The sequence below is a fragment of the Haliotis rufescens genome, unplaced genomic scaffold, assembly GCF_023055435.1.
Source record: "Haliotis rufescens isolate VD_foot unplaced genomic scaffold, xgHalRufe1.0.p SCAF_33, whole genome shotgun sequence".
In the NCBI taxonomy this organism is placed as follows: Eukaryota; Metazoa; Mollusca; class Gastropoda; order Lepetellida; family Haliotidae; genus Haliotis; species Haliotis rufescens.
The window spans coordinates 4212849-4226006 of record NW_025964035.1 but is presented as its reverse complement, the minus strand read 5'-3'; the positions used below and the strand labels follow the sequence as shown (position 1 = coordinate 4226006).

Below are 13158 nucleotides of genomic sequence, written 5' to 3'. Positions count from 1 at the left end.
GGCTCTTGACATGTACAGATCGAGCGCCGTGGGATCTACATCCAAACGGGCGTACTATTTAACGAGGGTGTATTTGTGTTCTGCGTCGGCTTTCTTTTGCTACGATCGAAATTTCCGAATCGAGGCATTAAAATTGTTTGGGTAGTTTGATGTTCAACGCCGCACGCAGCAATATTCCAGCTACATGACGGCGATCTGTAAATAATCGAGTCAGGACCAGACATTCCAGTCATTAATATCATGAGCATCCATCCACGCAATTGGAATCGATGACATGCATCAACCAAGTCAGCGAGCCTGACCACCCGATCCCGTTAGTCACCTTTTGCGACAAGCATAGTCGCCTTTTACGGCAAGCATGGGTTACCGAAGACCTATTCTACCCCGGAATCTTCACGAGTCTCATTTACTTTGGGTATATGCTTTGGGTATTCATGTCTACAAACATAATTGATCGACATTCCGATTAAGACCATCCAGATTTTACAAATAACGTTTCCTTAAGCAAAATAAAAATGTGGACCATGTACACTTTAAAACATTTCTATATTTTTGTTTAACGCCTCACTCTGGAATATTCCAACCACATGACCTGTAAATATTATGGGCGTCGGTCCATGTCGTCGTGTATAAAATTGGGGGCACGGGTAGCCCAGTCGTCTAAGGCGCCGCGATTCGCTGTGCAGAGTTGCGCCCCTTTGGCACGCCAGAAACCTATGATTGTGGGTTTTGAATCCCGGTTCTCCCAGATTATGTTTCTAGGTTTGTCAGCACCATACCCGTGCTCGTGGGTTTCACCGAAGTGGTAAACGTCTGAGACCTGCATCACTTCGGGCTTTCCTCCCACATTAAGCTGACACGCCGCGATATAACTAGAATACTGTTAAAAGCGGCGTTAAACCCAACTCACTCACTCACTCACTCGTGTATAATGATAAGTAACCAATCACGTCACCGACCCTGATCACCCGATTCCTTTAGTCGTCTCTAACGTCCAGCATAGGAGTGAGTGAGTGAATATGGTTTTACGCCGCTTTTAGCAATATTCCAGCAATATCACGGCGGGGGACACCAGAAATGGGCTTCACACATTGTACCCATGACGGGAATCGAACCAGGGTCTTCGGCGTGACGAGCGAACGCTTTAACCACTAGGCTACCCGACCGCCCCTTCCAGCATAGGATGGATTATGCTAGGAAAAGATACCATGCCGCAGTTTAACATGAATACCCCACTCAGACACAGTATACTGACTCCGAGCCGACCAGTCCTTGTTTTAGCCCCTTAATGGCGAGCGCCAGACAGGGTAACAACAAGTACCATCTTTTAACGTCTTTTGGTATGACGCGGCCGGGGATCGAACCCCGCTCTCCGGGCGGACGCTCTACCACTAGACCACGGAGGCGGTCTGTCAATCTGAGTGAAACTCGTGGAGATCCGGGGTAGAATAGGTCTTCAGCAACCCATGTTTACAGTAAATGGCGACTATGCTTGTCGTAAGAGGCGACTTGGTTGATGCATGTCATCGTATCCCAATTGCGTGGATCGATGCTCATGATGTCAATCACAGACCGCCGTCATATAGTTGGAATATTGCTGAGTGCGGCGTTAAACAACAAACAAACAAACAAACCATACAAATTGACTGTTAGTGTTAGTAGTAGTAGTAGAAGTTGAATCGAAGTGAGCGAATGTATCATTACTCCTATTTTCCCTGCCATTGCACAAAGAATTTGCTTCAAACGCGGGAGTGCCGTGAAGATTCCGGGTCAGAATGGGTCTTAAAAACCAATGCTTGTCATATGTAATACGTAAACCGGGTTTTCCTGATTAACGAGGTCTCCGGAGTATTGAGGTTACACCTTATTGTAAAGATTCATTCGGACAGCCTTTGTAATTCGATATATTGTTAAAATGTTGTCACCTCATGTTATATCAAGGTATCTCGTAAGATACATAGTATTTCTAGCTCGTTGGAACTGCTTACCGTGAATTCGATTCCCGATTACGTTCCCGACTTTAACAGCAGCAAAATTGGGTCGTGAAAATCCGGGTCAGGACTGGTTTTCAGCAACCCATGCTTGTCGTTAGAGGCGACGAACGGGATCGGTTGGTCCAGATCCCTGACATGGTTGATGCATGTCATCGTAATCCTATTGCGTAGATCGTTGCTCATGATGTCAACCACTGGATTGTCTGGTCCAGACTCGATTATTTACAGACCGCCGTCGTATATCTGGAATAATGATGCGTGCGGCGTTAAACAACTAACATAAAAATAAACTATGGGAAAAAAATGTTTGGTATGGTGAGTAAAAGCATTAATCACAAGGCTACACGTCACACTTGATATACATGTATATGTGAATGAGTGCGTTTGACTTATGGCCGCTTTGAACGGTATTTGTTCTATCAAGGTGTTTGGACATCATGCTCGAATAGATGCAGATCTTAGAAATTTACCAATTAAGTGAAAATCACAAGCACGGTTATGATTCTGACAAATCCGGATACATAATCAGGCGAACCACGGATTCGAACCTACGTTCATTAAACCCTGGCACGCACAGGGGACGCAACTCTGAACAGCGAATTGCGGCGCCTTGTAATTAGGCGTCTGAACCATATGTGTCCCTGATATATAATGGAATACTGAAGCGTTACTACGTCCTTTAAAATGACAAAAAGCACACAAATACATTTCATACAAAGACATAAACGTGTTTGTACAAGTTACAAGTTGCAACGTCAGGAAACGAACAGTAACTACCGTATTTCCTCTATTAGAAGCCGTCTTACAGTACGTGACAGCCTTTAATTGACGCGGGGTCATGTGCTCTGTCCCCAAAATACTAGCAGAAGGTGGGCCTCCATTAGAGGCCTGGTGATAAATTGACACTGTTTCCTGCAAATGAACCCTTGTATGACTCTACAATTTGGGTCCAGTGAAGATCCGGGGTAGAATAGGTCTTCAGCAACCCATGCTTGCCGTAAAAGGCGACTAAGCTTGTCGTAAAAGGCGACTAACGAGATTGGGTGGTCAGGCTCGGTGATTGGTTGATGCATGTCATCGATCCCAATTGCGTGGATCGATGCTCATGTTGTCAATCACTGGAGTGTCTGGTCCAGACTCGATTATTTACAGACCGCCGTCATATAGCCGAGTGTGGCGTTAAACAACAAACCAACCAAAACTCTACAATGTGGGACTCGGTAAGGTTCTGAGTTGTTACTGCCAGCTTTAAACATAATAGACGCCGGGTCAACGGATTGCGCGAAATCGATAGACTCCAGGGCATCATCTAGACGAAATACGGTAACCAGCAGCAGTTACATCTCCAGTTACAGCAAGAGTCATCTTCTGTGAGCTGATTGGTCCGTATATGCGTAGGTACTCTGATCAAACAGTGCCTGTTTACCCGAGGTTGAACAGGTACACGCTGTATATAGACGTGAGCGTCCTTGGCTGGTTGCATGCTGACATGGATATCTCATTCTTTCTGGTTGTCTGTGCACTCCTGGCTGGCTCGGAAGGTAATATTATTCTATTTGAAATAAATATGTTTTATTTCAAATAAATTTCAATTCAAATATATATATGTTGGAATGTAGCTAAACGCGACAGCTCCTAGTTCCGGATTATCAATTTTCCGCATTGACGAATCTTTGTCTAGAAAAGTATAAACAGTATATTTTACATGTGTAAACGTTCATAACATATGTCGTACGGAAAGCGGGTTTCCCTGATTACCGATAGTCCGGAGTATTAAAGTTGGACTGTATTGTAAACATTCATTCAGTCAGCCTTCGCAATTGGATATATTGTTAAGGTGTTGTCACCTCATGTAATTTGATGGTATCTCGTAAGATACATACTATTTCTAATTCGTTGGATCGATGCTCATGATCGGGATCGGGTGGTCAGGCTCGCTGACTTGGTTGATGCATGTCATCAATCCCAATTGTGTGGATTGATGCTCATGATATCAATCACTGGATTGTCTGGTCCAGACTCGATTATTTACAGACCGCCGTCATATAGCTGGAATATTGCTGAGTGCGGCGTTAAACAACAAACAAACAAACAAACAAACAAACCTTAACCCAAGTAGTCCATTCACCCCTATGAGCACAACCCCGATTCCGGGTTATAACAGTTCCCTAGCAACCTGCAGGTCTCAGACGTTTTGGTGAAACACGTGACCACACATGAACTGACATGATGAAATCCAAGAGCTGACAAACCCAGAAACATAATCGGGGCGAACCGGGATTCGAACCCAAAGGAGAGCGAATTGCATCGTCTTGGGAGAGGGGGCTATCTAAGAGTGCGGGTGCACTTAAATAAAAAATGTCTTGGTAAATTCACATAATTAATTCAGAAAACAATTTGCGTTTGAAAGTTAAAAAGTCGTCAAAGAATTTATTTTTGTTTAAATGATATTCCCAATACTTCAGTAAAATGTTCACATGAAATGATGCCGCGTATGCTATGCCCAGATACGATATTTTACAACATATACTGACCAACAAAAGTTCCTGTGACATTCAATAAGATTCAATGCAAAGTTATGTTTTTTACAAAATCTGAAACAATTTCGGTTTGCAACAGATAAAAGACTTCTGTAAGTGTTGAAATGGTTTAATTTGCCATACTGACTCCAGAAAGTGCGTGGTTTCATAAACACATGAACATGCCAAAATGTCAATTTACAAATCAATAGCGTGTGTATCCACCACTGGTTGCGATGCAAGCAACACATCTTCGTCTCATGGAATGGACCAGGCGTCGCACAAAGTCCTGTGGGGTATCATGTTTCGAAGTTCCTGGAGTGTCTGTGGAACACGTGGTTGTTGTCGAAGGCGCCGATCCATCTCATCCCACATGTGCTCGATTGGTGAGAGTTCAGGGAAGCGAGCCGGCCAGGGGATGAAATTCACGTTGTTTTGTTGAACAAGTCGAGCAATATGAGACCGGGCGTTGTCAGGTTGAAAGATAATGCCTGGGCCCATCACGACGCAAAAACGGTGGAACAACAGGGCCGATGATTTTGTCGCGGTAGCGCTGTCCATTGAGATTTCCCTCTACCACTATCAAACGGGTGCTCTGTCTCTCTGTAATCCCACCCCATACCATAACGCTGCGCCCCCGAACCGATCTTCTTCCATGACACAATGATTGACGTAACGTTCACCTCGACGTTGGTAAAACTCGAATCCGTCCATCGCTGTGGCTGAGGTGAAAACGTGACTCGTCAGTGAATAGAACTTCACTGCATGGCCGTCCAGCGTAGACGCTGTCTGCACCACTGTCGACGTGGTGGGTGGTTTCCTGTCAAAATGGGACGTCTGGCGGGTCTTCTGGTGACAATCCGTGCACATCTGAGGCGGTGTCTTGTTCGAATCCAGTTGTCTTGTCGCATATTGGTTACGCGTGGCCTGTCACTCCGGGGATGGTCTCTGACTGCTTCGTCTGTTGTCAACGTTGCCATAAACACCAAATGGTGTTTCTGTGGCCGATAAATTGTCTTGCAACATCACGTTGATTCGATCCTGCTTTAAGCATACCAATGGCTCGCAGACTCTCATTTTCGGACAGGCGTGGCATTTCGTAATGTTGAAAAATTGCGTAATTTTGTTGTTTTTCTGAGTGGTTGTGGTCAGCACGATGCTAAACAATGCATATGGAATCCCGTAAACGCACATGTTGTTATACCCATTCTTGGGTAGTGAAATGCATGGGGCTTGCATAAAAGTCAACTTTTGCATGGAATGCATGCTATTCTGTAGCAGTTGCGTTTTTGTGACTTGATTCCATACATGCACTACAATATTGAAAACCAAACTTTATTTGTTTGAAAAATACACTAAAATATTGGTGTCACAGGAACTTTTGTTGTTGAGTATATTTTATAAAACAGGAACATTGCTGTCTGCGGCAATTACAAAGAAACAAAAACAAATTGGGTTGGTTGGTTGTTTGTTTGGTTTGTTGTTTAACGCCGCACTCAGCAGTATTCCAGCTATATGACGGCGGTCTGTAAATAATCGATTCTGGACCAGACAATCCAGTGATTAATATCATCAGCATCGATCCACGCAATTGGGATCGATGACATGCATCAACCAAGTTAGCGAGCCTGAACAATCCGAACCCGTTAGTCACCTTTTTACGACAAGCATAGTCACCTTTTACGGCAAGCATGGGTTGCTGAAGACCTATTCTACCCCGGATCTTCACGGGTCCAAATTAGGTTGAATGACAAGATAATGTTTGAGTGGCGGATGCTACCGGTAGAGCAGGACATGCTTATGCTTTTCGCGAACACCTGGTTTCATCGCTGAGTTGCTGTGATCCATTATTACGCATTTTCACCGCTATTTTGCCTTTAACGCCCAAAACCATCGAGATTGGTTACTCTCTGGAGCCATGCCTCAGTTTTATATTTATTTGCCCCCAGCAACGTCCGAGCCATGCAGGCTGTGTTCGGAGATATGTCAATGCGCAAGTGAAACGGAATGCTGGCCATGCCGGTGCATCAGCTGCCCATGTGAGTATGTTTCCGAATGCTGCACTATTATATTCAATCTCATTAAAATAAGATCTTAGTTCTTGCAACCACTAAACAAAGATCTGAGGACATCCAATTACGGGTCACGTCAGACCAAACTTTCGCGAACTTTGACCGACCAGTTGAATTACTAACAAGAAGTCGGCAATACCTATTCATTTTATTGTGGTAGTCATATTTTTGTCGTGCCGTTATACAAATCGATGTATGAACACGCCTAAAAAATAGACAGTAAATAAAAGTTGATTCTTTCCCACACTTCAGTACCAACACGACCACCCAACTTGTGTCCGTCGTTACCACAATGCGCGGCACAATCGGAACTGGATTGTAAACAGGTAGGCGGATGTAATATCTGCACATGCGTCTCTCAGCACCTTAGTAGATCAACACCGACGATTTGCCCACAACTGAAATGTCCACCTTGTGAACACGGACAAAAGATTGTTGACGGTTGCCCGACATGCGAATGCAATCCTGGGTGCCCTTTGCGGAAGTGCCTACCATGCAAGTATGGATACCAGATTAAAGATGGATGCCGGTCCTGCGAGTGCAAGCGTTCTCCTATCTGCCCTGCCATACGATGCGCCAGGCCATGTCAATACGGTCAAAGGGAAATAAATGGATGTCCGTCTTGTGAATGCAACCCTCCATCAGTTTGTCCACTCGTTAAATGTATACCGTGTGAAAATGGTTACAAGGTAATAAACGGTTGTCAGTCTTGTGAGTGCAAGGCGGAACCACAGTGCCCTGCCATTCGATGCGCCAGACACTGTCAATACGGTCAAAGGAAAATAGATGGATGTCCATCTTGTGAATGCCAGCGGGCGCCATGCCGCAAACTGAGGTGTCGTAGACGATGTCACTTTGGATATGCAAGCAACAAGAGAGGGTGTACCACCTGTCGCTGCAGGAGAGGTGAGTGTGTTGTTTATCATGCTTCACTTCCGGTCTTGATGCTTTAGTTCCGTTTGTTAAACCGTATCTGATTCACAAATCACAATTATGTTTGTTTGTTGTTTAACGCCGCACTAACCAACGGTCCAGCTATATGACTGCGGTCTGAAAAATAATCATGTCTGGACTAGACAATCAAGTGATTGACATCATGAGCATCGATCCACGTAATTGGGATACGATGACATGCATCAGCCAAGTCAGCGAGTCCGACCACCCGGGGCGGTTGGGTAGCCTAGTGGTTAAAGCGTTCGCTCGTCACGCTGAAGACCCGGGTTGGATTCCCGACAAGGGTACAATGTGTGAAGCCAATTACTTGCAGTAAAAAGCGAATATACGCTTGTCGTAAGAGGCGACTATCGTGATCGGGTGGTCAAGGCTCGCAGACTTGGTCGATGCATGTCATCAGATCCCAACTGCGTGGATCGATGCCCATGTCAGTCACTGGATTGTCTGGATTGACGTACGAACAAGCTTAAATATATAGAGTAAATACAATATTATTCTTTCCCACACTACAGTACCAACACGACCACCCAATTTGTGTCCGTCGTTACCACAATGCGCGGCACAATCGGAACTGGATTGTAAACAGGTAGGCGGATGTAATCTCTGCACATGCGTCTCTCAGCGGTGTATCCCTCGGCTGTGTCACCTTTTTCTGAGATGTCAGTTCGGAGTAGCGGAGGACAGTAATGGCTGCCCAACCTGCGGATGTAGATCAACACCTCCGACGATTTGCCCACAACTGAAATGTCCACCTTGTGAACACGGACAAAAGATGGTTGACGGTTGCCCGACATGTGAATGCAATCCTGGGTGCCCTTTGAGGAAGTGCCTACCATGCAAGTATGGATACCAGATTAAAGATCGATGCCGGTCCTGCGAGTGCAAGCGTTCTCCTATCTGTCCTTCGATACGATGCGCCCGACTGTGTCAGTACGGTCAGAGGGAAATAGATGGGTGTCCATCCTGTGAATGCAATCCTCCATCAGTTTGTCCTCTCGTTAAATGTAGACCGTGTGAAAATGGTTACAAGGTAATAAACGGTTGTCAGTCCTGTGAATGCAAGGCGGAACCACAGTGCCCTGCCATACGATGCGCCAGCCCATGTCGGTACGGTCAAAGGGAAATAGATGGGTGTCCATCCTGTGAATGCAACCCTTCATCAGTTTGTCCACTCCTTAAATGTATACCGTGTGAAAATGGTTACAAGATAATAAACGGTTGTCAGTCATGTGCGTGCAAGGCGGAACCACAGTGCCCTGCCATACGATGCGCCAGGCCATGTCAGTACGGTCAAAGGGAAATAGATGGATGTCCATCTTGTGAATGCCAGCGGGCGCCATGCCGCAAACTGAGGTGTCGTAGACGATGTCTCTTTGGATATGCAAGCAACAAGAGAGGGTGTACCACCTGTCGATGCAGGGGAGGTGAGTGTGTTGTTTATTATGCTTCATTTCCGGTCTTGTGGCATTAGTTTCGTTTGTTAAACCGTATCTGATTCACAATTCACAATTATGTTTGTTTGTTGTTTAACGCCGCACTCAGCAATGGTCCAGCTATATGAAGGCGGTCTGAAAAATAATCATGTGTGGTCCAGATAATCAAGTGATTGACATGAGCATCGATCCACGCAATTGGGATCGATGACATGCATCAACCAAGTCAGCGAGCCCGACCACCCAATCCCGTTAGTCGCCTCTTAGGACTAGCATAGTCGCCTTTTAAGGCAAGCATGGGTTGCTGAAGACCTATTCTACCCCGGACCTGCACGGGTCTCCATGTAATTGGGATACCATTGCATGCATTAACCAAGTCAGCGAGTCTGACCACCCAGGGCGGTAGCCTTTTGGTGAAAGCGTTCGCTCGTCACGTTGAAGACCAGGGTTCGATTCCCGACATGGGTACAATGCGTGAAGCCCATTTCTGGTGTCCCCCGTCGTGATATTGTTGTAGTATAAGACCAAACTCACTCACTCACTGACCATCCGATCCCGTCAGTCGCATCTTACAAGCATAGGTTGCTGAGGAACTATTCTACCCCAGATCGTCACGGGTTCAATTCACAATTAAACACCTTCAGTTTTCTTTTTTTAAATATTTTAGCAATATTTACAAAAATATTTCGAATTCGTTACAACCACAAACGGGAATTAAGAGTCAAAAGTCAAAGTCAAGTGAATGGGTAGAAATGATTTCTTAGTCTATAGAGAACGAATTATTTTCAGTTTTTCGGTGATCCTTAGAAGAGTAACACTGATCCATTGGGGAACGGTGAGGTAGCTTAATGTCACAGCGTTCGTTCGTCACGCAGAAGAATCGGATATAGAATAGGGGAAGTAGTTTGAGTCTGATATAAAAGAACCGGATATAGAATAGGGGGAGTAGTTTGAGTCTGATATAAAAGAATCGGATATAGAATAGGGGGAGTAGTTTGAGTCTGATATAAAAGAACCGGATATAGAATAGGGGGAGTAGTTTGAGTCTGATATAAAAGAATCGGATATAGAATAGGGGGAGTAGTTTGAGTCTGATATAAAAGAATCGGATATAGAATAGGGGGAGTAGTTTGAGTCTGATATAAAAGAATCGGATATAGAATAGGGGAAGTAGTTTGAGTCTGATATAAAAGAATCGGATATAGAATAGGGGAAGTAGTTTGAGTCTGATATAAAAGAATTGGATATAGAATAGGGGGAGTAGTTTGAGTCTGATATAAAAGAATCGGATATAGAAAAGGGGGAGTAGTTTGAGTCTGATATAAAAGAATCGGATATAGAATAGGGGAAGTAGTTTGAGTCTGATATCAAAGAATAGGATATAGAATAGGGGGAGTAGTTTGAGCCTGATACTCACGAATTGGATATAGAATAGGGGGAGTAGTTTGAGTCTGATATCAAAGAATTGGATATAGAATAGGGGGAGCAGTTTAAGTCTGATCTCAAAGAATTGGATATAGAATAGGGGGAGTAGTTTGAGTCTGATACTCAAGAATCGGATATAGAATAGGGGGAGTAAATGAGCCTGATATTAAAGAATCGGATATAGAATACGGGAAGAAGTATGAGCCTGATACTCAAGAATTGGATGTAGGACACAGGGGGTATTCTGAAAATAAATTACAGGTTAAGAAAAGTATAGTGATTTAAGATAGGCACCTTGAGTTTTTCCAAATACAGTTAAAATAAAACTGTAAAATAATAACTGGTACTAAAACATCTGACACAATATTTGGGATCGTTCTTAACCTGACATTTCAGAATAGAAAATGAGGAAGAGGGGTTGAAAACCTTTATAATACAAGATATGTTTGATCTTTTCTGTAATCATTTTATTTCAAAACAAGGGGAGCCATTTGGGCCCACGAGGGGAGTTAGCTGAGCCTAGAGGGAGTGTTTTGAGCCTGGCTAGGGTAGTCATGTGAGCCTAGGCCCATATGACTCTAGAATCAAATTTAGGGGGAGTCGCTTGAGCCTGCTACACCGGGTTTCAACTCATCACATGTGTACAATGTCTGAAGCCCATTTCTGACGTGCCCTGCTGTGACATTGCTGACTGATAAAATCGGCGTAAAACCACCAATTTCCACCCTTCCAACCACCCACCCACTCATGTATGTTGAAGGGGTTTTGACACTCACTCACTCACTCGGAACAAAATGATCGATGTTTTAGAATAGTTAGCTTCCATTCCTCCCGTAACAAATCTAAGCAAAACACAAATTCCCATGCATATAGAACTGAGCAGATTACGGACACATTTTTAAAACGTATCTTATTTTTTCCAGGCTTCAGGGGCTAGGGGATCCAGCGAGAACAGTGACAGAAGGGCGATCCTGCTTTTGAAATTAAAATCGTGTGACATCAAGTATTGATTATATTTTTTTGTAGAACGAATATGGCGTGTTGTGACAGTTTTCTAAGGAAGTGAAAAGCAGTTGCTGGCTTCTGTGAAAACTGGTCCCAAGTGTTCCGTGATTGTAAGATTATTTGTTTGTGTGTTGATTAACACCGCACACAGCAATATTCCAGCTATATGACGGCGGTCTGTAAATAGTCGAGTCTGGACCAGGCCATCCAATGGTGAACACGAGCATCGATCCACAAAATTGGGATACGATGATATGCAGGAAACCAAGTCGCCGGGTCTGACCACCCGATCCCCTTAGTCGCCTCTTACTACGACCATGCGTTGCTGGGGGCAAATTATGACCCGGGTATTCACGTGTGTCCGTGTGTGTGTGTGTGTGTGTGTGTGTGGAGGGACAGGTACAGAGAACTAGTGTGGCTCGGTGACTTGGTTGCTTGCGTGTCACCGGTGCTCAAGCTGCTACCCGTGAAGATCCGGGTTAGAATAGGTCTTCAGCAACCCATGCTTGCCGTAAAAGGCGACTATGCTTGTCGTAAGAGGCGACTATGCTTGTCGTAAGAGGCGACTAATGGGATCGGGTGGTCAGGCTCGCTGACTTGGTTGATGCATGTCATCGATCCCAATTGCGTGGATCGATGCTCATGTCAATCACTGGATTATCTGGTCCAGACTCAATTATTTACAGACCGCCGTCATATAGCTGGAATATTGCTGGGTGCGGCGTAAAACAACAAACCAAACCAAATCAAGCTGCAAGTCACTGGTTCGTCTGGTCCAACCTCGAGTATTTATTGTTTGTTGTTGGACGCCTCTCTGCAATATTCCAGCTATGTGACGGCGGTCTGTAAATTATTGAGTATTGACCAGACAATCCTGTGATTGACATCATGTGCATCGATCCACGCAAGGCAACAAGCCTGACCACACAACCCCGTTAGTCGCCTCTTACGGCAAGCACAGTAGGAACCTCCGCCCTGACTGTACGGTATGGAGGTAACCTACATAATTACGTAAACGGAGTGGGACAGAAGGATCATTGTGTATTCTTACCACTCTGAGCAAACACCGCTGATATTTACTGTGCGTGACGAGGGATTGCAGGGTAAGTGTAAGTAAATATAAAACGTCAAAGCCCAAGTTATGTGAATGGATCACTGAAAGTCAGAGATGACACAAGGTGTTGCGAACAAGGTTTCGAATGTCCTACCCTATCGGTTGGTTGGTTGGTTGGATGGTTTATTGTTTAACGCCGCACTCAGCCATATTCCAGCTATATGACGGCGGTCTGTAAATAATCGAGTCTGGACCAGACAATCCAGTAATTAATATCATGCGCATCGATCCACGCAATTGGGATCGATGACATGCATCAACCAATTCAGCGAGCCTGACCACCCGATCCCGTTAGTCGCCTTTTACGACAAGCATGGGTTGCTGAAGACCTATTCTACCCCAGATCTTCACGGCATTCCACGCAATTGGGATCGATGACATGCATCAACCAAGTCAGTAAGCCTGACCACCCAATCCCGTTATAATTAGTCGCCTTTTACGACAAGCATAGTCGCCTTTTACGGCAAGCATGGGTTGCTGAAGACCTATTCCAACCCGGATCTTCATGAGCCTCGATCCACGCAATTAGGATCGATGACATGCATCAACCAAGTCAGCGAGCCTGACCACCCGATCCCGTTAGTCGCCTTTTACGACAAGCATAGTCACCTTTTACGGCAAGCATATATGCTCGTATGTACC

At 44.8% G+C, this 13158-nt stretch overlaps 1 protein-coding gene across 2 annotated transcripts; it reads left to right on the top strand.

Moving 5' to 3' along the window:
• Positions 1-3428: 3428 nt before the first annotated feature.
• LOC124124871 (antistasin-like) lies at positions 3429-11400 on the top strand. Of its 2 annotated transcripts, none has more exons than XM_048380814.1 (5): positions 3429-3535; positions 6463-6552; positions 6838-6934; positions 8149-8963; positions 11321-11400. In XM_048380814.1, exons 1-5 carry the CDS (start codon positions 3484-3486, stop codon positions 11332-11334), a joined length of 1068 nt encoding a protein of 355 aa, XP_048236771.1. In that variant the 5' UTR covers positions 3429-3483; the 3' UTR covers positions 11335-11400. The 2 variants fall into 2 exon arrangements, with proteins under 2 accessions (XP_048236771.1, XP_046344115.2); XM_046488159.2 differs by having other exon boundaries at positions 6838-7491; positions 8052-8963.
• Positions 11401-13158: the final 1758 nt, after the last annotated feature.

Bases quoted from the DNA above. Each gene is read 5' to 3' on its own strand.
- LOC124124871 (XM_046488159.2), top strand. From the start codon at position 3,484: ATGGATATCTCATTCTTTCTGGTTGTCTGTGCACTCCTGGCTGGCTCG. The intron at 3,536-6,462 runs GTAATATTATTC...ATTTGCCCCCAG, and splicing joins ACTCCTGGCTGGCTCGGAAG to CAACGTCCGAGCCATGCAGG. The intron at 6,553-6,837 runs GTGAGTATGTTT...CCCACACTTCAG, and splicing joins CCGGTGCATCAGCTGCCCAT to TACCAACACGACCACCCAAC.